Source organism: Thermobia domestica, chromosome 9, assembly GCF_964235325.1.
Source record: "Thermobia domestica chromosome 9, izTheDome1.hap1.1, whole genome shotgun sequence".
NCBI lineage: Eukaryota > Metazoa > Arthropoda > Insecta > Zygentoma > Lepismatidae > Thermobia > Thermobia domestica.
Genome location: NC_137462.1, coordinates 202,876,717 through 202,903,532, shown reverse-complemented (window position 1 = coordinate 202,903,532; position 26,816 = coordinate 202,876,717). Strand labels below are relative to the sequence as shown.

The following is a 26,816-nucleotide window of genomic DNA, read 5'->3' as shown; positions in this document are numbered from 1 at the left end:
TAAATATTGTCTTAAAAAGTTTCATGAAGTGAAAATCTAACGATTCTTCATTTCAAAAATGTTTCAAAAACTTCAATGCGTTCTTCCCTCAAAATCCACCCTTGATCTTACAATATTAGATTTCGTCAGTTTAATACGCATAAGACGGTTTTCTCATAGCTTTACTACTTTTATAGATTTACATACTGCAACATTTATAAATAAGTAGATATAATATAAAGTGCCAACTGTAAATTTTTGACTACCCAAAATTCAAGCTTAAGTAACTCATGAAAGCAAATACTGACCATTTCCTGGAAATAAGCATTTATTTATTCATATATTCATTCAGAATGGAAAGTGAAATATAACTAATAAGAAGCTGATTTGTGTAGTTGTTCTTCCAATAAAATAATAAAAGAAACATAAAAAGCTGCACTATTACCGCTGCGTTCTAAAAGTAACAAGTAATTTCATTTTGATTTACAAAATAAAAAAACATATTTCTTACTTGTTCTATCGAATCGTCATTATTTCTAATACATTTTTATACATAATAATGGTAGTTTTACAATACAAATACCTGCTCTAAGATGTTGATTATACAAAATTCAAATATTGAAATTAATATTTACGAGTGTTAAACACAACAAAATCATTTTTTCTTATTTTCTGTTACAAAAATAATATTCATAAGGAACTTTTATGTAGTTATTTTATTACATAGGCAGTCCTACATGTGAAGAAATAGTGGAATTTTCTGTTTCTGAAATTGATAAATTCACAAAGGTTTCTTTTCAATTTCTTGTTACATTTTAAATATTGGAATAGGATATTTGTTCTCTACGAACTCGATGTATGCTCCCTGCACTTTACACCCCCCCCCACACACACACAGAAAGAGAGAGAGAGAGAAACACTGTATATTTTTACTTCTCAACTTGAAATATTAGGAAATTTTCTGGTTTCCGAAAGCTAATTGGAAAATGATAATTTGTTGCTATCTAACTTTCCTCTAAACCAGCGTTTCCCAACCTTTTTCAACTTGCGGCACACTACAGATGTAACTTGAATTCTCGCAGCACACTCATATAGATATTATTATTATTATTATTATTATTATTATTATTATTATTATTATTATTATTATTGCAAATATAAAATACTATGGTATTTTTTTCTGTGATTACTGATTTTCTCCTCTCAGAGATGAAAGCTCGATCACTGGTTTTTCCCTATGCTAATTCATTATGCTTATTTTTTATTCTAATTTTAAAATAGAAAACAATTGCAATGAAATATAGGACAGTGTCATGACATGATGTGACAGTGTCTGGTGAAGCCAATATGTTCAGTTAGTTGGCGAAACTGTAACACATTTATTATTTTTAAACCAATATGTTTAGTTAGTTGGCGAAACTGTTACACATTTATTATTTTTAAGCCAATATGTTCAGTTAGTTGACGAAACTGTTACACTTTATTATTTTATAATAAACGTCGCTTTGCTCAGCAATTTGTAGTTTAGTGTAATTATTGAATATAGCAAAGCTGTAGTATGAATCAGTTAGTTATTGGATTGACTCCGGTGCTGACAAGGAGAAGTTCTGCTAGGATTAGTAATTCCTTCTGTTTCTCTTTACACATGTATTCTTTCACATGTTTGGTGACATTTTACACATTTATTATGTTAAATTGTAACAACAAAAATCATTTGCTCAATAAAATATTTGAACTTGAGAAATATAATACATGGTAGTATTATTGCATTTTGCTTTTTCAGTGTTAATAAATTCTATGTCAATAAAGCACAAAGCTCTTTTTGTAATATGTGGCAGCGGTGGCTCAGTAATACAGCGTTTACCTCTGGTGCATGGGGTCCTTGATTCGATCCCAGCTCGCGCCAGGTGAGCATTGCGGTGGATAAACACCGTGTGAGTGTTTTTTCTCGGAATTCTCCCGTTTCCTCCAACTTTCTTCATTCCACCATTTCACTCATTTCTCATCATCACCGACTCATTTAGCCTAGCCGGCATAACCGTGGGACGTAAAGCTTGAAGATTTCATTTCATGATTTCATTTTTGTTATTGTTTAATAAGTTTCTTTTAAGTCTCTGGTTCTTCCATTTCATTTATTTAGCACTCTCATAGAAGTATTCTAGGTTACTGTTATCAAAAATCTTTGATAAATCAATGAATCACATATATTTCTTTTCCTTTTCTTTTGAGATGAATATTTCACGAATTAACCTATTGTATGGTTAAGCAAAGCTGGCGCCTGGCTGATAGCTACGTTCTGTAAACAAAACAAAGAGGACGGTTGGTTTCCATTCACTGTACTGTTCTTTCATGCTGCTTCTAGGCAACCAAAGTCACTGACCGCACTGTTGCCAATAGTTGAATGCTGACGTTACAAATCATCCCGTCATGTTATTACGATTATAGAATTATGACTTGTTAAGCGTTCTACGTTTGTCGCGAGAGGTGCTGTCTCTATTGCTGCAGAGCCTTTGGCAATAGCGCCTCCAACACACCACGTGTTCTGTCCAACTGTAAGACGCCAGCGTTCTTTAACCACACATTAGTAAATCACAGAAACACTTTTGTTCATTTCTCTCCTAAACCCAAACTGCTTCTCTAATTTTTTACTAGTTCTAAATAATCTGGTATATCCATTCAATATTTTCAATATAATTTCAACTGCATATGATATTAAGCTAATTTTTCCATAGTTCTCGTATCTGTCTGTGTGTCTTTTTGAACAGACTCCTCTGTACTACAAAAATGATTATTATTACTCCTGTCATTCACATCATAGAGTATTGTGTCGAAGATTAAAGTATATAAAATTTGGAAATTGATCAACTTTGTTCTTTGAGAGGAAATAGTTATAAATAAAGAAAAATATATTAAAAATAAAAAAAAGTTTTTATTAATATATTACATCAAGATTCTCGTAACAATCGTCGTAATATTTTCCCTGATGGTGATTTAGGTATACTGTCTACAAATACAACACCCCCAGCCAGTCTTTTGTAAGGAGCAACTTTTTCATCAACAAATCTTTGAATTTCCTTCTCAGAAAGCTTGTCCTGCTTAGGTACTATAAAAGCTCTCGGCACTTCTCCCGATCTTTCGTCCGGGATCCCTACTACAGCCACATCACCTACTCCGGGATGAGACTTCAGGAGCTCCTCCAGTTCTGCTGGTGGCACCTATAAAGTAAAGATACACAGTTATTTATTTATTTATTTATTTTTATGGCTAATGAGGACATACATCTCACTCCAAATAGAAAAAGAGAAGAACCATCAAACAGTAAGTAACCCATCTGTTTATTTGGACGTAAGTATTTATTACGAATATTGCATCCGGATATTGGGTGGTACAAATCATAGTTTAAAAAAAAAATAACGAAAATCTCAAAAATAAAAACTAAGGCTATGGAAAAATAATTAATTAAACTAAAAATTAATGTCAATAAATCATCATAATCATCATCATAGGTATTCTGTCATTATTGGCAAGTGACTTTAAGCAACTGAGAAGCTTCCATGCTCCACAGTTTTCCGCTAACCTGTTTGTCTTCACGTACAATATTTCTGTTTTGATATCGTCTATTAATTGTAGCCTTCTTTACTCTCTCCCTCTCTTTCCTGCTACCATATCTTCTAATAGTCCCTCATGATAACTTCCCTCTTAGCCAATGTTCCAATAAGTTTCTTCTCCTCTTCTCAATAATATCTAAAATTGTTTTTTTTTCTCCCCCACCATTTCTAAGACCCTCTCATTTGTTTTTCTCTCTCCATTCTTCTCCACATCCACATTTCAAAAGCTTCCAGACGTTTTTAATCATTTTTGCATAATGTCCACGTTTCCTTTCTATATAGTACAACACTTCACATGAAGCATTTTATGAGCTTTTTTTTTCAACTCTTGATTGAAGGTCCACAAAACAGACTTCTCTTCTTCGTAAAGGCTTCTTTCGTCATCCTCATCCTTGCTTTTATTTCATGTTCGCATTTCATATCATCACTAATATCGATAAAAGTAATAGTTAACTTCAAAATTCATCGATTAGAATTAAAAATACAACGCCCACTACTGATCAACGAGAATTATCTTGATTTGTGAAAATTAATATTACAATTTAATTACAAAATTAATATGGATAAAATATGGGAAGTTAATGTTTTCAAAGAAAACTGATAATAATAAGAATGCCTAAAATTAAAATATCAAAAAACTATCAATAAGAATTATGTAGTTTTATATCAGTGATAAGAGTACAATAAAATGTCTGTCATAACAAAGAGGTACACATAATCATCTCTAATAATGATAATTTCAATTTCACAAAATCAATCAGAGGAGGTCTCATAATGAACCTTAGGAAGTTCAGTGTACTTCCACCATATACATATTTTTCTTTAATATATATATATATATATATATATATATATATATATATATATATATATATATATATATATATTCTACAAAGTGTATATTTTTAAAGCAACTCACTATGTAGAAACAAGCATAATTCTTACGTTACCTACATACATTCTTAGCAACGAAATATTACGTGAATTACCATCATTGAGTTAAAACAAAATACCTTTTGTTCGAGAAAAAAGTAAGGATCGTTACGATTTTTTACGATTATCAATTAAAAGTTAAATCTTGGGAAATTTCGACGATTAAGTCTTAAAAAATAACAAAATTTTGTACTGATTATTTAATTGTATTTATTTATTTATTTATTTATTTTTGTTTTAATAGTTATAAGTCTGATACAAATTCAGTGGACTCTACCTAAACCTCATACTCAGATTTAGGCTTACTATTAATTTACTGGACTCGTGCTACACGAGCTAGCATTCATTATGGTGACTGAGGCCAATTAAGCCCGAGTCCCAAGTATGGACATCTCTCCTTGAGTCCACAGTAAAAAAGTCTTCTTATTATATTAATTTAGTCGTTAAGTTCTACAGACACTGTCTCTTGGAATAACTAACTGATAGTTTTAGTCAATACATGTATATTTATTTTCTCTGTGTAACTTATTTCCTATGCAATATCCTTTCGTTAGTTTCCCAGCTTACAAACCTTTTACATAGTTTCTTCAGAACTCCCTCGTTGCTATCGCACGCGCCCCCTGAAAGGATGGGCACATTTTCGATACCCGGCAGGAGGTAATGTGATTTGGATATCATGTTAATCAGTAGGTTCACGTCTTATATAGCTTCGCTGCTGAACAGGGCGCTAAACCAAGTAACTCATACTTTCTCAAGGCCCTTCATTTGGACATTGTTTCATTCTTCAATACACTGTCATGAAGAAACATTTCCTTTGTTAAAGATGAAACAGAAGTCATTCTTTTTGTTCAATAAAGAGCCTATACGGTTTACCATAAGAACCAGACTGTCACGTGATCAGGTCGAAAGTCACGATGCGTGCTAAATCGAGTTCGGAGATTCCAAATCTAGATGTGAGATATTTCAAGCACGTACCCTTCGCGTGGTGCACCAAGGATAATTCGAAGAAGATGCATATACTATATCATTTTTATTGATTTTACTCAAACAACTTGACTTTTGACAATGTTCTGTCCATATTTACCTTACGTGCCATACATGGTTTTTAAGTTCTTCATTATATCTTTGCAATACACTTTCAATTAGCCAGTCCATATTATAGTTTTTAAGGTATGTGGACGACTTCATATTTTTCAGTGACCTTCCATTGACTTTAATGTTCATATTTTGTGATTTTTTTACTATGTTCCATCAATTTTAGAGCAATTTCTTCTTTGAATGTAGAATCTACATAGTCAGTTCTATATTTCTGCTGAATTTCAGCCATCTCCCTTTTATGTTTTTTGAGAGGAATTACTTGTTTTTCATTGATTTTCCATTGACATTAATGTTAATGTTTCGTGCTTTTTGAATATGTTCCATCCATTTTTGGACAATCTGCTTTTAGAATATAGAATCTACATAGTTTCTTCTACGTTTGAATTGAATTGCAGCCATCTCCTCCAATCTGTTCACTTCATTGAAACCGGATGGACCCTTTCTTCGTTATTATTATTATCGTTTATTTACAAAAAGTGAATCCTCAAAACAGTGACGACGCCAGCTTTAATTTCTGTGGGTAGTGGACAAAGGGACAAAAAAGTTTTTGTGGGGCAACTGTATTTGTGTATACCGAAAAGGATAACATTATATTAATATGTTATCTATATTATAATACAGCATGTCTGGGGGAGCAAAGCTGGCCACCGGGTTCACCCGCCCCCTTGCGCTCTTTTAAGCAAAATCAATTGAAGAAGCACAAGTAAAGCTCTAGAAATTGACCACATATAAAACAATCTGAGCTACCCGTAATAAGTATTAGGAACAATTATACAGGAAAAGAACATTTTTATTTTAAAATTCTGTTTTCGAAAAATGCAAAAGTATTATGTATATTTTTCTGAACTGCCAAATAATGCTATACTTAGCTTAATAAATTTCATTGTTAGCAATTGTTAAACATTTTCCATAGAAATTTCAAGTTACTTTTAGGAACGAAACAACTGTAAGTTTCATTGATAGGGAAAGGAAAATTAAATAATCCTCAGAGGAGAATACTTACTTTCTCTTCATTGCAGTCATATTTGAATACATTACAAATGAATAAATAGATAAAAAGAGGTAACACATTGATGCTTATATCTACAGTATATAATGCATATATACGAAACAAGGAATCACGGAAACAAGGAATATATATATATATATATTAGGGATGGCCAAAATTTTCCGGAATCCGGATTCCGGAAATTTTGTTTTCCGGAATCGGAAAATTTACTTTCCGGAATTCGGAAAAATTCCGGATTTCGGAAAAATTCCGGAATTCAGAAAAATTCCGGAATTCGGAAAAATTCCGGAATTCAGAAAAATTCCGGATTTCGGAAAAATTCCGGAATTCAGAAAAATTCCGGATTTCGGAAAATTCCGGAATTCAGAAAAATTCCGGAATTCGGAAAAATTCCGGATTTCGGAAAAATTCCGGAATTCGGAAAAATTCCGGAATTCAGAAAAAATCCGGATTTCGGAAAAATTCCGGAATTCAGAAAAATTCCGGATTTCGGAAAAATTCCGGAATTCAGAAAAATTCCGGATTTCGGAAAAATTCCGGAATTCAGAAAAAATCCGGAATTCGAAAAAATTCCGGATTTCGGAAAAATTCCGACATTCGGAAAAAATCCGGAATTTAGAAAAAAATCGGAATTTTTCCGAGATCCGGAATTTTTCCGATTTTACTTTCCGGATTCCGGAAAGTAAAAATTCTGGAATTGGCCATCCTTAGCTAGTAGCTGTTAAAAGAGAAACACAATAATGAATAGGCTATATATACTGTATTAATTTCTTGTAGTTGGATATGTCTTTATCATTTACGTAGACAATTGCTACTGCAGTTATTTACTACTTTATGAGAAAGGTCTTATTTTCACACACAAAAAAGTCGCCGGTATGTCTCAAACATTATCGCGTTCTCACCTGCAGCTGCTCCAAAGCACTGCAAACTACTTTTTAACGAGGCGAAAGGCAGTGAAGGAAAATAAATCTCAACAAATATTCTAATAACATTCGCTTATTGTCAACATACCTACAGTGAGCGCAGAAAGTGTTCGTACACCGTGCATACTTTATATTGAAAACAGCTAGCATGAGAATGGGAGGTGGAAAATATATATATAACCAGAATTAAGACTACACATTCATACATTTTATTTCTATATACAAGAGAAAGGGCAAACAAAGACAATCACTGTTTTGTTCAGAAGAAAAGAGAGAATTCCTTTTTTGTAAACGCAAAAAGTCACCGTACACTTATGATTGAATTAATGCTTATAAAGTATATTACGTTATTTAATATTTTGTGGGATTACCCTGTGCGTTAATGATTGTCTGTAGTCTTCGTGGCATTGATTTCACCTGTAGTAGTTCGTAGTTCTGTAGCTTCGGGACTGATTATGTCCCATTCTTCTTGAATAGCTTTTCTTAGGCCTTCTTTAGTAGACAAGCTGTGCCTTCTGATTCTTGTCTCCAGAAGAGATCATAGATGTTCTATGGGGTTCATGTCTGGGGATTGGGGTGGTGTGCGAAGCTGTTTCAAAGTATTATAGAGTCAGGGGCGGATCCAGAGGGGGGCGATCGGGGCGATCGCCCCCCCACAAGAGGAAACTCTTATTTTATATATAAATAAACCCATCCATAACAAGTTTGGAGCTCTTAAAAGTAGCAGTATTACCGCCGACCGCCCCCCCCCCAGAAGTCCGTCCTGGATCCGCCCCTGGCAAACCTTGCAGACAGGCCTCGTTCAACAGTACAAACAATAATTGCGATGTATAATGTTTCTATCACTGTGCGAAACCATAATAATAATAATAATAATAATAATAATAATAATAATAATAATAATAATAATAATAATAATAATAATAATAATAATAATAAAAAGAACTGGAAGACCAAGAGTGTTGAGTGAACAAGTTAAACGTTACATTATTAGGGAAAGAAAAAAGGTTCCAAAAAGTAGTGCTGTGCAATTGGCAACGGATCTGGAAACACGCGGTGTTAAAGTATCAGCCAGTACAGTGCGGAATATTTGCAGGGTATCATGGTCGGATAGCCAGGAAAATGTTCTGGGTGAACAAGACAAATCGTATAAAGAGACTAAAGTTTGAAAAAGAGTATAAAGATAAGGGATCAGGCTTCTTTCTGGAATAGGGTCATATTTTCGGACGAAAGTAAATTTAATTTTATCGAGTCCAATGGGAGGCGTATGGTATGGCGCAAGGTGAATACAGAGATGAATCCTCAAAATCTCGTCCCTAAAGTAAGACACGGAGGAGGGTCCGTGCTCGTCTGGGGTTGTATGAGTGCCTCATGAGTGGGTCGTCTCCACCTTATCGATGGAGTGATGATCCACAAAGTGTATATTAACATATTAAAGGAATATCTCCATACTAGTGCGCAGAAGATGGTTCTTGAAAACAATTTATTGTTCAGCAAGACAACGACTCCAAACATACAGCGGAAAATACTCGATTGTGGCTACTCTATACAGGGGCGGATCCAGGACGGACTTCTGGGGAAGGGGCGGTCGGCAGTAATACTGCTACTTTTAAGAGCTCCAAACTTGTTATGGATGGGTTTATTTATATATAAAATAAGAAAGTTTCCTCTTGTGGGGGGGGGACGATGGCCCCGATAGCCCCCCTCTGGATCTGCCCCTGAGGTTTGCTATCTTTCTCAAAGACTTACCCTTCTTATGCACTTTAATAATTACTTTTCTTGTCTCCTCATTTGTTTCTGTTCGGTTGCTTCCCATTTCGACAGCCCACCGTGCAGTTTTTTCACTCCTATTCACAACTAAACTCATTCTGTTACTCGTCATGCTATACAGAGGTGTATACTCAGGTGAATACTAGTGAACCCCAGTTGTGGTATCTTTGTTTCGTATTCGTACGTCAGGTGTACGATCACTTTTTGCGTCTACTCTATACATTTTCTACGGAATTTATTTACTTTCTGACCATTAAACTTGTCTTTGTGGTTCTTTATTGATATATTCATAAAGCTTAGTTTTCATTATTCATATTGTGTGTGTTATTACACTTCTTAAATTTTCTGTTTCTTTTTCGCAGGCATTCTCGTTTCAATAGCATAGGTGTACGAACACTTTCTGCGCTCACTGTATGTACAGTAAATACAAATTTATAATTTTTGACTTTACGAAGTATACAATGTAATTGTTCAATAATTAACATAAGCAGGCATTCATTAATTTATATTAATATAATAATTAATAAAACTAATAAGCGGGTGATTGATGACTCAGTGGTAGAGTTTTCATCTATGGTATTCTAACCCAGGACATGTGGGTTTTCAATGGCTAATTTTGTGTTTGAAAATTTTCCCGGTGGAAGGCCTACCTTTCTTATATTTGTTCCATCATCACTCATTAACGAATTTAGTTTATCAAAACTCTATAGCCATATATTCATTCTGTCCGTCAGTGAAACAAACAGTCTCAAGAACTATCTGATGGATTACCAATCAATTTTGGCCATGATGTACAGAGTCAATAGTTAAGAATCGAGTTCCCTGATGAATGTAATATTCAAACCGGAAGCGGTACAAACCACCATTTCCGGTTTTAACGTTAATCATTATATAGTAAATATGGTAATAGATAGCGAGAAGCGGTTTCCAGTAATCGACATATATAACATTCATGTAGATAGAATGTTACCCAGTTTGTGCATCTGCTGAAAATAATGAGCTTAGGTATTTAGAGAGCATTTTCCGCTTTAGAAAATGTGTGCTTGGTAAAGAATGTAGAGAATTAGCTGAGCCAGGCACGTAGCTAGAATATGGTAATAGGAAGGAGGGGGGGGTCTGTCACGAAATACTGTGGTTATTTACCAGGGGCTCAATCATTCTAAACTATTTTATTGGCAACATATATTGGTTCGTTTAGCCAAGATTTCTAATGGGGGCATGATATGAAATACTGTGGTTACACACCAGAGGCTCGATCAATCTAAATATTTTACTGACAACATAACCATATTGATTGGTTAGGACAATAAAATGAGGATATATTAGTAAGTATTTTAATAAGAAGCTATGAAGAAATCTCGAGTAAAAGAATATTAAAAAAGTATTGAAAAAGATATCGTCTTCCGAGGTCATTCGAACTGTGTCGAGAATTTTGCGTCTGGGAAATTTGCGCCCTACCTCAAGAACAGGGAAAATTGCGTCTGCGATGTACCTCCACCGGGAAGTTTGAGCCCTGCGAAATAAAAGAACCTATTGGAGCTTACGCATTTCCTCGGAGGGGCTGACATTACAACATAAACAATCCTCCCCTCACAACCATGCCATTTGTGATTTATTTTCATTGTGGCTATATAAGGGGAGAATAAACTTCAATATAAGCCAAAAGAACACAACGGATCAACGCAATCACTGCTTCTTCCAGAGATGATTTTGGGGGAACACGGGCCTCCCCAGAGCTCTCAGAGTGCCCCCTCGGAGGAGACCAAAATAATACGTCTATAATATAATAATAAATAGAATAGTACCAGCAGTGACCCCCCTCCGGAATACTAAATGTGCCCCCCGGAACATTTTTCCTGAAAGAACGACTGAACGCAATTGTGTGTTTGAAGTGTAATTCCAGCAAGTAAACACACTGTAAATAGTTTTCTTGATAATATTACTGAACTGATTTTACATTCACTTTACATTTTCTTTTCTATATTTTGTGTTCTGAAAAGCCAAACAACTCGCAAGGATTGTGAACAGAGATATCTGGGTAGAGCCAAACAGCCTTTTGTAGATTAAATTATACTCTTTGATTATATTAATAAATAATTATATATCAGTCATTTATACGTTTATTGTAAATTTTGTAGTATAATGAAAAATTGTATTTGTATGGATTGCCCTTTAGTGAACTAAAATTGTATTTTTTTCATTTGTTCGGAATATTATAACGGATGGAGTAACTCACTGAGACGATGAGAGACAAGCCTAGTTCAAGTGCGAGTGGAAGTTACTTTACACAATACAATAATAAGTTGAATTGTAGGACGCTAACATCCCAGTGCAAATATATAGCCGGCGCATTTTCCCCTCTTTTTGGGGTAGGGCGCAAACATCCCAGTGCAAATATATTGCGAGCGCATTTTTTCCTATTTTTGTGGTAGGGCGCAAATTTCCCGGGCGCAAAATTCTCGCATTCAAGGAAAATATAATGTCCGTGAAGTTGACAAGCCACTTATGTCAGACTCCAATTTCGACTTTAAACGTCGCTAGTGCTACGTTAGTGTTCGATAGTGACGCAAATCGTTAGTACTCCAACTGCATGCCAACACGCCCACTTCTAAGAATCATCTCAAAAATGAGGTTAACCGTTAGAGCAAGTAAGTGCTCATTGGTGCCATTAACATTAACGTTAATGCCTCCATCGTACGGCCCTTTGAGTAATAATAACACCACGTTTTTTGCTAGTCTCAATGCGTCCCTATATTCTCGCGAACATTCTGACGTGCCCAAGTTAGTTACTTTTTTTTTGGGACTATTGTTTATCTGTTATTGTTTATTGTTTATTGCTAATCTGCAGAGTAGTCCTTACATTAATATGCCATTGTCCTTGATAATCATTGCGTATTTACAAGCAATTTGTTATTACTGTTAGAAGATATCAAAAAACAACAGATAAAATCTACTACTTAAAGGTTCATATTTTTCTTTTACAGTACATAAACGATTAATAATAATAATAATAATAATAATAATAATAATAATAATAATAATAATAATAATAATAATAATAAGACTATTCCAGCATAAAAGTTATCAATTGCATCACACTGGCAACAAGCGACGCATATTTTAACTTCATAAAAAATCGTTTCTCACGATTTTCTGGAAAACTACGTATGATAACATCTTCATTATGTCAAGTTGTTTATCTCAGTGTGATATATGTCTTACCTCTGGACAATATTACAGTAAAACAAAAATTAAATATTAGGAGTACATCGTACTTTTGGACTACATCTCATTAACGATTGAGTAGTGTATACTTTAGGATGTAAGTTTCAGCTTAACTTGCATCATACATTCTTAGGATTACAAAAAGGAAATTTGTTCGTTTGCATTTGAACAAAATTATTAGGATTACAAAAAGAAAAAAATAAATTTTCCGAATTCCGGAATTTTTCCGAATTCCGGATTTTTTCTGAATTCCGGATTTTTTCCGAATTCCGGAATTTTTCCGAATTCTGGATTTTTTCTGAATTCCGGATTTTTTCCGAAATCCGGAATTTTTCCGAAATCCGGAATTTTTCCGAATTCCGGATTTTTTCTGAATTCCGGGTTTTTTCCGAAATCCGGAATTTTTCAGAATTCCGGAATTTTTTTGAAATCCGGAATTTTTCCGAATTCCGGAATTTTTCTGAATTCCGGATTTTTTCCGAAATCCGGAATTTTTCCGAATTCCGGAATTTTTCCGAATTCCGGATTTTTTCTGAATTCCGGATTTTTTCCGAAATCCGGAATTTTTCCGAATTCCGGAATTTTCCGATTTTACTTTCCGGATTCCGGAAAGTAAAAATTCCGGAATTGGCCATCCCTAAGATATATATATATATATAAAACAGTTTTAAGATGTATTGGGGATTTTGAGTTAAACAATTCAAGTTCTACTAAGTGAAGTTAAATAATATACAGGGTATTACAAAAGTTTGAACTGTTTTATAAGTCCTATGGATACTTTTAGAATAGAAATAGCCAATATAAGCTGAGGAAAACTTTATTGGACTCAACATCGACTCCTAAGTTGATATCTACAATTTTGGAAATAACTTTAATCTCTCTCTCTCCTTTTAACAAGAAGAGGGCCATAATGATACATGTTTAAGAGAAAGGATCTGCAAATAAATTCATTGGTAGAATTAGTTTTGCAAATTAGCTACAACGACTTCCTGCAACAGGTTTTCCTAAACTGATTTAACGTACGTTTTTTGTGCAATTCTAGTGCAGACCTGGGGGGACAAACCCCCTCAAAACAACCGTGGCATTTTAATTTCTATTATCTTAGAGGCGGAATATTTTATTTTTTGTAAAAAGTTGGGTGGGGCAATGCCCCCTTTGTCCCTATAAGCCCGCCCATGCACTTAATCATGTTCCCGTTAAAAAAAGGGAAAAGAAAGAAAAATGAAGAAGGAAGTAATTCCAATAAGGGAAATGGTAGAGCCTATTGAGTAAACACAGACACATATCAATGCTTTGGGCCTATAACCATTAGTATTAACATTTATACAGTTTTCCAATCAAATGGTCTGGCCAAGATGTTTGGAAATGACATTGTATTTCGCAACCAACTGAAAATAACATTACATAACACTACTTATAAAATTTTCAGAAGCAGTTAAGGCTTACCTGAAAACCCTTTACTTTAATGAGTTCTTTTAGCCTGTCAATGATGTATACATCGTTGTTTTCGTTGAAGTACGCTAAATCGCCTGAGTGCAGCCACCCATCTTTATCAATTGTTTCGGCTGTTGCTTGTGGATTATTGAAATAGCCTTTCATAATCTGCAAAATAAGCGAATAACAATAGTTTTAAAATTATTTATGAATTATATTAATATTAGAATAACAGAAAAGAAATTCTATTTTCATGTAACATCCAAAATTAGATAAAGTAGTTGTGGTAATACCAAGGTGACCAGACGTCCCGTTTTAGACGGGACAGTCCCTTTTTTTCAACCGTTGTCCCGTTTTTTTCTGATTCTCGAACGGGACGCCTAAATGTCCCGTTTTTAAGTAAAAATGATCTAGGTGTCCCGTAATTATTATTCAAAATATAAATCGTCAATGCAAATTCTACTCTCTTCCGTACCAACACTGGTTGCCAAGGTTCAGCCGTGTCTAGAACTTCTGAATTTTCAAATGGGAATTGAGTGTTCGTGGTTCAAGTGGGAATTGAGTGGAAATTCTGAGTGTTCAACTAGTTAAAAGAATTGTTGGGTAGAAGTTGCAATAGGGAACCATTATTTATTGTGTGGTACACGTAAAGGTAGGAACGGGTTGTTATCACTCTTAGTTGTGTATTTTGTAAATTGAGAACACTGCTGAGTACCAAAATGCAATCTCGAAGTCAGATACCCCCCCCCCCTTCCACAGCCGATTCGTATGCGTCCCATTTTCGCGAGTGAAAATTCTGGTCACCTTGGGTAATACAGTATATAAAGACAAGTCATAATCAATTAACATTTTAGTGCATGCATGGCTTTGGGTACTTGAATCGCAGTTTAATCATTTAGAGATCAGTATTAGAAGATGATAGGAATCACTCCAACGAAAAGTTTTAAAATTGAAGTATTGAAACATTCAGTATGACCATGGTCATTGAAATATAAACTTTGCTGCGAAGTAGCCCCATGGATGAGGAAACTTTGCACCGCATACAAAAAAGTAGGTTCAACATACGAACATATTGTTTCTGTGCAATGTTTTCCCTTCAGTAAAAATACATTTCACTTCCTACATAAAACTACATTCAATCTACAAATATTGATGTTAGAATGATAGGTATCGGTACTTAGTATGAATTACCGATATTTGCACAGGAATCACATTCCGATAGTTTAGCGCATGTCTCACAAAAATGGCAACACAGGAAAAGACAAAAAAATTCCCTGTGAACTGATTTCCTTGATTACTCTTTATGTCCAAGAATATCGTCCCAACCGTTATCAGTGGAGGATTTACGGAATTTGGTCCTTTAGGCTGAAGCCCACCCAAATAGCAGGATTTCTTTTTTAAAAAATACTCATTCATATACATATAAGCTTCAAGCCCCCAAAACATCCAGTGATTTCTAAAAAAGGGAAGCCTTTCTGACTACTTTTCTGGATCTGCCACTCTTCGTAATTTATTTTCCAACAAAAAAAAAATCCATTCCGGCCTCTACCTAAATAGGAAATTTAACTAAAATTAGAAGGTAGGAGGTACCAGTAGTAATAATTTCCTATTTAAGGGGTTACTTCGGACCGGTGCAAAGTAACTCTGATTAGAGGCTGAAACCGCCTTCTCCCAGTTTATTTTTGCTATAATTTAAAAAAAAAGGAAAATCGAAATTCGAAAATTCTCGAATTTTTGACTTTGGACTGAAATTTGAGACGGAAAGTCGTCACCCGGAAGAAAATGAAACTAATATGATAAACTATGGTCCAACCATATTTGGCCAAAAAAATATCCCGATATCTTAATTAGTATTCATACAGGAGCGCATTAAAAAGTGACACACCCGTGTGTGCCACTTAGGCCACCTGGATCCGAAAGGGCTAATGAAATTATTTCTTTAATTTTTTTTTTTTTTTTTTGTTAAAAATGTATTGTATGAAACTTATAAATGGCAAATGGAATTAAATACAATCATATTTTCATACAAAAGGCATTACTGGAAAACGAACTTTTCAAGGATAGAAAGATACTTTACCATTTTTAATTATTAGATATACATACATTATTGTATTTTGTCTTATAAACGAAAGGATACACGATAAGCCTAAATATTGTGTAGCAAGAATACTTGTATTTCGAAAGCCTTATAAGGTGATACAAGAAAATTGCATAGTTCTGACTATTATTATTAACTAATTAACTAACTCTATGGCCTATGGTACCCGGAAATTCAATGCCGCGTTCACAAAAGCTCTCCACTGACTTCTATCCTTAGCCAACTGGGTCCAGTTTCTACTTTGTATAACTATTTCTGCGAGATCCATCTTAATATTGTCTTCTCATCTGCGCCTAGGTCTTCCTAATGGTCGTTTTCCGATTGGTCTTCCAGTTGACTTCGAAACCGTTCCTACTTTTCCCATCCTGGCTATATGACCTGCCCACCTGAGCCTCCTAGACTTGATTACCCTAATAATGTTGCGTAAACCGTATAAATTATGTAGTTTCTCGTTATGAAGTTTCCGCCATTCCCCATTCCCGTTCCTCTTGGATCCGAATATTTCCCAATATTTTGTTCTCAAATACTTTCAGTCTATGTTCTCTCAGAGTAAGCGACAATGTTTCGCAACCGTACAGAACAACAGGTATGATTATCGTTTTATATATTTTAAGGTTTAAATTTCTCGACAGAATTCGCGATGACAAGAGATTTTGAACTGAATAATAACACGAATTCCCAGTTTTTGGTCATTTAATTTCTTCGTGAATGTGGTTTTCGTCTGTTAATATTGATCTTAGATATTTAAAAAATCCACTTTTTCAAAAGTATTGTTCGATATTTTAACGCATCCATAATTTAAAGTATTACGGTACCGACGAACTTTCATGTATTAATTTTTTCTGTATTTACTTTTAAACCCATGTCCTTCCCTGCAAGCGTTTAATAAGACGTCTGCATTTCTTTCTATTGTTCTTCTATCATCCCCTATTAAATTTACATCATCAGCATACGCCATAACCTGGTGAACACCATTCAACTCTAGGCCCTTATTACTATCTTTGATTTTACTTATAGCGTATTCCAGGACAAAATTTAATAATAATGACGACAACGTATCTCCTTGTTTCAGGCTATTCTCGACGTCAAAGCTCGTGGACAAAAATTTTCCTATCCGGACTTTACTTTAGGATTCATTTAAACATATCTTAATTACTCTAGCTTTTTCGATAATCCAAATTCTGCAAAAATGTTGTACAATGTTTCTCTCTTAACTGAGTCGTAAGCCTTTCTAAAATCAATAAATAGTTGATGTACCGGGGTATTATATTCCCACTTCTTTTCGAGTATTTGGCGAATGGTAAATATTTCGTCGATAGTTGGTCGATTTCGTCTAAATCCGCACTGATAATCTCCAATAATTTCATCTGAGTATGGGGTCAATCTTGCTAATAGAATGTTTGAAAGGATTTTTTTTTTTTTTTTTTTTTATAGGATGTTGACAGAAGAGAAATGCCTCGGAAATTATTACAGTCAGTTTTGTCACCTTTCTTGTGAATTGGAACAATGATTGATTCTTTCCACTCTTGTGGCAATCCCTCCTTGTTCCAGATAAGGACAATTAGTTTGTGTATCTTGTTCCACAATTTTTCGCCTCCAGCTAAAATTAACTCAGCCGGAATTTCCTCTACACCCGGAGATTTGTGTTTCTTTAATTTCTTTATAGCGTTTTTTTAGAGATGCAAGTGCTCGGAAAAAACCCGGCTTTTTTGGAAAAATAAACTCGGTTTTTTCTGCTTCGCTTTTTTGCTTGGGAAATTTTGGGCTTTTTTGAAAATTCTGCTTTAAATTGATAAACCAGATTTTGTTTCTCTTCTCTACAACACAAAAAGTCATTTAATTAGTGGTTGATGCCGATAATAATATAAAACCTCGAAAATAAACCATGAATTTCGAAAAGATATTTCAAACAGTTTTACTTCTCAACATATTTACATTATGAATTCCAAAGGATTAACCAATGTATATAGTAAGATTTTTTTAACCTCCTACATACAAAAGTAAGCAGGGTTGGCAAGAGCCATGGTTGTTTCTGAAAATGCCAAAAACCCGTTTTTTTTTTTTGGGGGGGGGGGAGTTTAAACTAGGCTTTCTTGGTTTAAACCAGTTTTTTTTGGGTTTAGATATTTTGCTTTATGTATTTATATTACATATTGACAGAAATAAGTTTGTTTCGCCTTGGTGTTATTATGCAACAACGGGGTTATGCTGGAAGAGGTCACATAAGCTTAAAGAAGTCCGGTCAGTAAATTTCTTAAATTGAGAAACTCCCGCCCTAGCCATCGGGAAAATCCCGTCATTACTCTAAATGTAAAACAATAACGGAAAAATCCTGTTATTGCTTTGCATGTAAAATTTAAAGGTCAACGTATCATAATCAGTACACTAAAACTGAGGTATTAAATTACAAATTTAGTGCGTACATATCATTGAAAATATAATCCAAGCTAATGTTGGAAGCTACGTAGGCAATCGATAAATTTTGTCAATTTATATCAGTATATTTAAGCAACCTTCGCTTCTTTATAAAACAACAGGCATTCAGGCATGCAGAAATATACAATTTAGTTTCGTTTCGTATGTTCAGGCTTAACATCCTTACGTAATACCGAGGTTATCAAGGAGAAGACCTTCGCTTAAAGTGACATCCGAACCGCTACTTTGTTTACGCATGAAAGAAGGGTTGTGCTTCGACCGAGAATTGAACATGGGACACCTTGATTAAAAGGTGAAAAGGAAATAAAACTAATGGAGATGGTTTGATGTATGGAAACGTCACCATGAAGTTCACACGATTCGCATTTTTCGTACCTTTTATTTTTTTTCGGTTTGAACCAGTTGTTTATTTAAAAAAGAAGAAAAACAGCTGGTGTAAACCAGCCAACCCTAAAAGTAAATACTTCTTTTTAAAAAATACTCAAATAAGTAGCAAAATTCTATGTAGTATTTTTACTTCAAAATATTCAATACCCTCTTTTTGGAACAAAATAAAATTAAAATAAAACATAAGAAAAATACTTAGATTTATATGATACACTTAAAGGCTGCACACCTAGAGCTTTTGGTTTTGTATATTCTTGAAATTCTACAGTTTTATATAAGCACCATCACGGTTTATTCAGTCCTCAAGTTTTCTGTATTTTTAACAAGAGGGATTGAACATGAAGGGTGTGAGATAAGAACATGGTAACCCATAATTTTACTATTTTAAGAAATTAGAAATTTTCTGCTGCACAATCCATTTTGAAAGTCGGAAAGCTGATTTTTCACATAAGTCTATACATGAGGGATTAAACGAAGCGGTATGCGTTGCTGCCTATCTGATGCTGCGTAACTCAGCAATTCAAAATTTGTTAGTTACCATGTTCTTGGCTCACACCCTTCATATAATTATGGAACTCTTCCCACCCCATCAACACACACACACACACACACACAAATAATAAAAAGGAGTACGGAATATATTTAAGTTAAGATAAATACAACTGCACAACAAACATGATTGACTGGAGCTTTTGCGCTTCTATCGAGAAGTCCGGAATTCAACTCAGCATTCGACCATTCTGACAAAACTTTTCTTCATTCCATCTATGAAGTAGAAATAGTGCGTGTACTGTGAGTTGGCTGACTTCATTTCTTATTGTTTTTAAATCGTTATTATCACTAATTACCAGCAGTGACGGTTTTGCGAGGGTTAGGGGGGGCGGTCTTTCGGACTGAAGCCTGTTCCCCAAAATTACGGAATGTCTAAAACAAACGAAATATCTATTAGTTATGCCTTTACTCATTAACTTTAAGCTGCCGTCAAATAAAAATTACGAATGTTTAGAAAAACTAAACATTAGTAAGAAAAAAAACCCTCCCAAAATACTTTTCTAAATCCGCCACTGATTCTCAGTATAAAATGATCTTCAAGGTTGTATCCGGAAGATTATCGCAAAATATATAAACGAAACGAAATACAGTATTAGTTATGCCTGTACTCATAAACTTCAAGCTCCTCCAAAATAAAATTAGGAGGTTTTAGAAAATGAAACAATCAGAGAAACCCGTCCGAAAGTACTACCATGAGCAAAATAAATGACGCGTCTCTTTATTCTGAAGTTTTTTGAAAATATCTCCATTTTCTTTATATGTTCGAAATTTCGGAAGGTTTCCCCAGCAGGACAGGTTAATAACAAACCCGTTTTTAATATTTGTGTTAGATATTAGCTTAAAATAAATAAATTAGAAGCAAAAAACATTAAATCGACAGAAATCTCGAGAATTACCAACTCTGCTAAAGTGGGAAATTTTCAAGAACGCGAGGGAATTCTGCAGTTCAACACGAAGCAGCGACATCTATGTCATTGAGGGAGACGTGGATTAGATCTACAAACGCATTTTTTAACGAAACATTTCTAATGTGTCTTATTACATGCATTATCAGCGAACTCCAAATATATGAATCTATGCTAAGTATTAACGTATAGATAGAGCAAATAGTGGAAATTACCTATGGAAAAAGACGAATTCTTAGCACAATCGTAATGAAAAATCGTCTTTACCGTAGAACAGGTGAAGTACACGTAAGAAAACAAGTAGCTCAGTTAGTTAAAGCAACTAGTCTCTATGCCGAAGGTATTAGGTTCGAACCCCATGGAAGTGCCGTTGTAATTTTTATTACTGTGGTTATTTTATTTATTTTTTATGTGGGTAAAAATCAAATTGTAACATATGTGTAAAACTCATGACGATACCAAAAAAAAAAAAAAAAAAAAAAAAAAAAAAAAAAAAGCCGTTCTCGCACTTGCATTAGTGTCTCTAATTTTTTTTGCAAACAGTTTCGTAATAATTTCCCCTGTGCTCACTACATGCTCACTGGTGCATAACGAATGTTTTCCAGTAAATGTTAATTCTAATTTGGAGAATTTTATAAAGTTTCACAATGTTTCTCGCTTGATAGTCTTCTATCTACTTTTTTGGACACTTTGATAACAGATTTCCCTATTAAATGTTTAATTTCCCCTATATATATTTAATTACAGAAAAGTTTTACATGTATTTGTCTTAAATTGAAATTGTTTTGAATTTACCACATGAGGTAAGTAGCCCGAAGGAGGAGAACTGAAATAACTGATATTCTACGTAAACGCAACCTATTGTAGAATGATTATGCTTCTTAACTTCAGCACATAATCTTTACGTTGGTCAGACAGAGAAAAACCCTGTTTTTTCCTCTCCTATGACCACTCATCTTAAAGCTCTACATGTAATGATTCGTGTCACATAATTTCGGCTCTCCAAAGACATTTATTATTATTATTATTATTATTATTATTATTATTATTATTATTATTATTCCTGAATATGCCACCCTTACATAATGTAACTTAAGATATCTTGGTTTAAATTGCTTTCTTTAGTAATAATTTGAGCAACCATATAACAAAATTTAAAATGTATGAGGGGGCACGAAGTTTTATTCCCCCCCCCTCTTTTCAGCACCGTTCCAACAGAAAGTATATAATTTCTGACAAGCAGAGTAGACAAAATGAATAAGAAATATATTTAAAGTAACCTTTCCTCTTTCGTGAATGGAATATCACGTAACATTTTTTATTCTACTGAAGACGACCCTAGGCCGTTATGGTTAGGTAACAAAAGTTGCTGTGACCAACTGAGTTTCGATTTCTTACGCGAAAGAAGTCTGTTATATTACGAGGCATGCTTTTCATTAGCAAAACTGTTCGAAGTAATACGAACATGGCTCAAGAACAGAGACGGAACTGAATTACCACTCGACTGACCTTGAGGCCAAATCACCAAAGAGTAGCTATAAACGCATTCAATAAGTTGCTGTTCAGCATGCATTTCTGTGGAGTTCTGTTCAGTATTCCTATCTGCCAATCACGCTTGTTTGTAAGAGTAATATTTTACAAACCTAACCTTTCGATAGAGCACAATAGCAAAAGAATAAAAGGGAAGGAATTCTTGCCCTTGTGAACGTTGGATACCACCATGTGCAATGAAACTGTCGCGTCTCCTTGAAGTGATATTTTATCGAAAATAACTATTTTCCCTTTATATATCCAAAGTTTTTGAGGGTTTCAAAATGAGGAAACGTTACTGACAAACAAGGATGCATTTAGGGGTGGGTACAGGGGGTCCTGACCCCCTCTGAAATCCCAACTTTTCTGTAAATTTAGCCTAAATTTAAGGATTATCTTTTAAAATTTTATTATAATTTATCCTAATATTGAAGTCGGGCCCCTTCCGAAATAAATTACTGTATACGCGCCTGCTGACAATTTTCAATATATTCGTTAAATAATAAAGTAAAATAATTAAATTAGGAGCAAAAAGCTTCAACACGGGCTAACTTTTGTCCACTGCCAATATTGTTAGAATGGATATTAATAGCAAAAACTGCTAGTCAATGCTGAACCTTGAAACTTCACCCCGAACAGCAAGCCTATTATTGAGAACTACATATGAAACATTTTATCAAAACTTATCTAGCTTTTATCTGGCATGAAATTATTATATACACTAAAATGCACTATCCTAAAATGTGTATCTAAACATTGCCCTACGGCTACGTATCTACGAAGCAATGAAAATTTTTTATCGAAATATTTGGGCAGGAAACTATAACAGCCAGCCATTTTATTTAAATCGTAATAAACCCTGTAACCGTGCGTTAACGTGAAGACAAAGCTTGGTCCATTGGTAATGTGTTGGAAGAATGAAAACTCAATGTTCGTAGGTTCGAATTTATCCACTCACCAGAACATTTTATTCTTATGTGTAACGATGAAATAAGAAAGAAAAAAAGTATAACCGTTAAGACAAAACTTCAATCAAGTCTGAAGAGAACAATACTAAAATAGTAACACAATGACGTCAACCAAGAATTATTTCATGTAGCGTTTGGACGAAATTACAACTGTCAACAAATAAAAACAGGCTGATAGGCGTAATGTAGTCTAGATTTCTGAATGCATTTACTTCCTCAAAACTTCCGTCTCGTCATTGGTATGCCGTTAGTCATGGTAAAACCTTTCAATTGGAAGTGAAATGACAAACTAAAACAGTTTTAAATCAATAAATGTCTATGTGTAAAAGTAGGTGTCTCTTATCTGTAGTTCTGAGTTCCTTTTACTTTGAAGTGACAAATGAGAGAAGAAAGTATGGTGATCGAAAAAAAAAATCAAATTTGAGATTTCAACGAATTTACACGTATTATAGCCCCTAATACCGAAAAAGTTATTTTTTGATACAAGTCCATCTGTTCGTCCGTCCGTTCGCTACACTTTTCTGTGCACTCGCCTAGAGGCCAACCGTTCAAGTTATCTGCACCAAATTTTAGTTTAAGATTTTCATAGTATTTCCTATAGTTTCTTTTATTTCCCTCCTACTCCCAAAACAAGGGTAGTTTCCTGCACGATGAAAATAGAAAAAAATATATTTTCTAATAACTGGCTCTAACGATCTTGTTTTCTTTCTTTTTTTTATAAATCAATATTTAATTAGCAACCCTATTTTGTGGTATAAGGCATTTATCTGAGAAGAATCTACAAGGGGTAGTTTATACTTAGGGGTGAGTTTTTTCTCAGTGATTTTCTCAAAATGGACTCAAGTGTTTTCGTTCATATTTCATAAATAAATATTTCATTAATAACTTAACAATATGGCATAAATAACTCGTTTGTCCTAAAAAAATGCGAGGGGTAGTTTATTCTTGGTGGAGTGTGTTGTCTGGGTGATTTTCTCAAAAATGACTCAAAAGAGTTTATTCTTGTTTCAAAAATACATATTTCGTTAATAACCGAACAATATGGCAAAACTCGTTTGTCCTGAAAAAAAAAATATACGAGGGGTAGTTTACTCTTGGGGGTGTTTTTCCTCCACGGTTTTCTCTAAAATGAATCAAGCAATTTTGTTCGTACTCAGAAATAAATATTTCATTAAAAACCTAATAATATGGAATAACTCGCTTGCCCTGAAAGAATCCTCAAGAGATAGTTTATTCGGGGATTTATTTTTCCCTCACGATTTTCTCAAAACTTACGTGGACAATTTTATTGATAATTCATAAATAAATATTTCATTAATAACCCTATATTTTAGTATAAGTCATTTCTATGAAAAACAATTACGACGGATAGATTATTTTGGGGGTCAAGGTTTCTCCCAACAATTTTCTCGAACGACAGGCGATTTTTTTCAAATTTCGCAAATAAATATTTCATTAATAAGCAAAAGTATATCTTAACTCATTGTTCGAAACAATTTACAAGAGGTAGGTTACTCCTGACGTGTTCTTTTTGAACGACTTTCTCGAAAATGACTCATTTGATTTTTTCATATTTCATAAACAATTATTACATTAATTGCTCTATTATATGTCTAATGAAAATGTGCTCAAAGTGTGAGTTAGTTTTGTAGTGTGGATTTTCTTCAATCGAAGTTTTTTATTCGATAATCTGACATTCGATGTATTTGAATAATATGATTTTTTTCGTATTATCCAAATACACACTTCAGTAACAACTGCGGCCTAACACAGTTAAGAAATTGAATTGAAAAAGTTTAGTGCGGTGGCCCTGTAATTGAATATTTTTTGGTAAACACCCTAGCTTTTTGTGGTAAACTCAGGCTTTTCTTTTTCGAGCGACAAAAGAGAGAAGAAAATATGGTGATTGTGAAAATAGTATATCAAATTCAGATTTCAACAGATTTACATACTTCATGGCGTCTACATACCGGAAATGTGATTTTTCGATACCCGTCCTTCCGGTCCGTCCGTTCGGTACACTTTTCTGTGCACTCGCCTAGAGGCCATACCGTTCAACGTATCTACACCAAATTTTAAACTTAGGGTTTACATAGTATTCCTACAGGAGATTTTCCCATTTTTTTCCTACCGCCTAAAATAAGTGTGGTTTACTAACAGCCGAAAATCGAAAAAAGCTATTTTCTCAAAAATGGTTTTAACAATTTTGTTTATTTTTTATTAATCAACATTTAATTAACAACCCTATATTGCAGTATCAGATATTTCTCTTAGAAAAATTTACGAGGGGTAGTTTATTCTTGGAGGTGACTTTTTCTCGACGATGTTCTCCGAAAGGACACTGGCAAATTTTCTACACACTTCATAAACAAATATTTAACCTTGCAGCATGGTATAAGTCAATTGACCTGTAGTAGCTTATTCTTGGAGTTGAATTTATTTCCAGTGAGTTTCTCAAACACGACCAGTTGGCAACCCTGTATCTCGACAACGAAGCTGAACTCGAAAACTGCAAGAGGGCTATTTGTCTCCTTTTGATGTCACGAATCATCTCCCGAAGTTTGTGGACATCTTTCAGGTTCACCCTTAATGAAGCTTCTTTTCGAAAAGTTAACTATTAACTTTACACATTGTTTATTTTTTTTAAAAAATCACAAATGCCGTTATTAATTTTAAGGCAGAGAGCTACTTTTGAGAGAATAGATCTTTAAAAATAATTTTAAAACTTAGACTTTTGTTTTCGAGACATTCCAGACAAGACGAGACATTTTAAAAGCTATCTCGTGTCCAAAACATTTGTTACGTCTTCTTTTGGATGTCACAAAGCGCATCTCGTCTCTTTCTCGAGACATGTCTTATCTCGTGCGCATTCGTTATCACTTGGGAAGGATTATCTTTCTACTCAAAGCATTGTTTTTATAATGGCTGCATATTTATGATAATTGCCGTCAACATAAATTACAGTTCTTTCAGTTGAATTAATTGTTTATTATTATTATTGAAATTAAAATTAAATGGAATATCTAGTTTAACGTTGCACGATTATGCACCTACGCTAAGGGAGAATGATGTTGAATGAAATGAAGAAAGTGGGAGGAAAATGGAAAATTCCAAGAAAACACATACCCATGCACACGGTATTTGTCTACCTCAAATTTTACTTGGCGCGAAGTGGAGTCGAGCCACGGACCCCATGAATGCTCTATTAATAATAATAATAATAATAATAATAATAATAATAATAATAATTGAAGTGAGCTTAACGAGTTTCAACCGTCCGACTCAACCAATGTTTGGGTGCCTGTTCGTTCGTCTACTCCATGACAACTTTTCATAAAAGACATTTCCTTTTAATGAAACTAGTAATTGCCTTTTAGCTTTGAGAAGTAACTATGCTTGGAATTTGAAATCTGCAAAATATAAGAGGTAAAATTAACCAAATGGTGCAAGTTTACACTAATGTATACAAAACAATTTTGCAATATCAATTACGTGAATCTTGTCCCATAAAGAAGCCGAAACCCCTACACCAAAGAGCCCTCCGAGATTTGATAATTGTCCACAAGGATTGAAATTGTCATTTGAAGCCAAGACTTTAATATGAAGCCAATAATTTCTTTAAAATAGACGAAAAATTCGAAAGTTATAAGCATTTTCATGTTTTTGCCTTTTCCCATAATGGAGCCGTAGCACCATACTGATGAGCCCCCCCGACTCCAGGATTTGATCATTCTCCATCGGACTGAAATTGCCATTTGGAACCAACACTTTAATACAAAGCCCAACAATTCTTTAAAATAGACGAAAAATTCGAACGTTAAAAACATTTTAATATTTTTGCCTTTTCTCATAAGGGGCCCGTATTAGCCTACACTGAAGAGCCCCACGAGATTTGATCCTTGACCACTGGGACTGAAATTTTCATTTGAAACCAAAACTTTAATATGAAGCCAAAAATTAA

At 34.1% G+C, this 26,816-nt stretch overlaps 1 protein-coding gene across 2 annotated transcripts in view; it reads right to left on the bottom strand.

The window, feature by feature from the left end:
* Positions 1-2,888: 2,888 nt before the first annotated feature.
* The window catches only part of LOC145660539 (uncharacterized), a 151,051-nt gene continuing 127,123 nt past the window's right edge, over positions 2,889-26,816 (bottom strand). For both annotated transcript variants that reach the window (XM_081725731.1, XM_081725732.1), the window contains 2 exons: positions 13,992-14,147; positions 2,889-3,194 (listed from right to left, as the gene is read on the bottom strand). In XM_081725731.1, the coding sequence (XP_081581857.1) occupies positions 2,925-3,194; positions 13,992-14,147 (426 nt within the window). In that variant the 3' untranslated portion in view covers positions 2,889-2,924. The remainder of the gene's footprint in view (positions 3,195-13,991; positions 14,148-26,816) is intronic.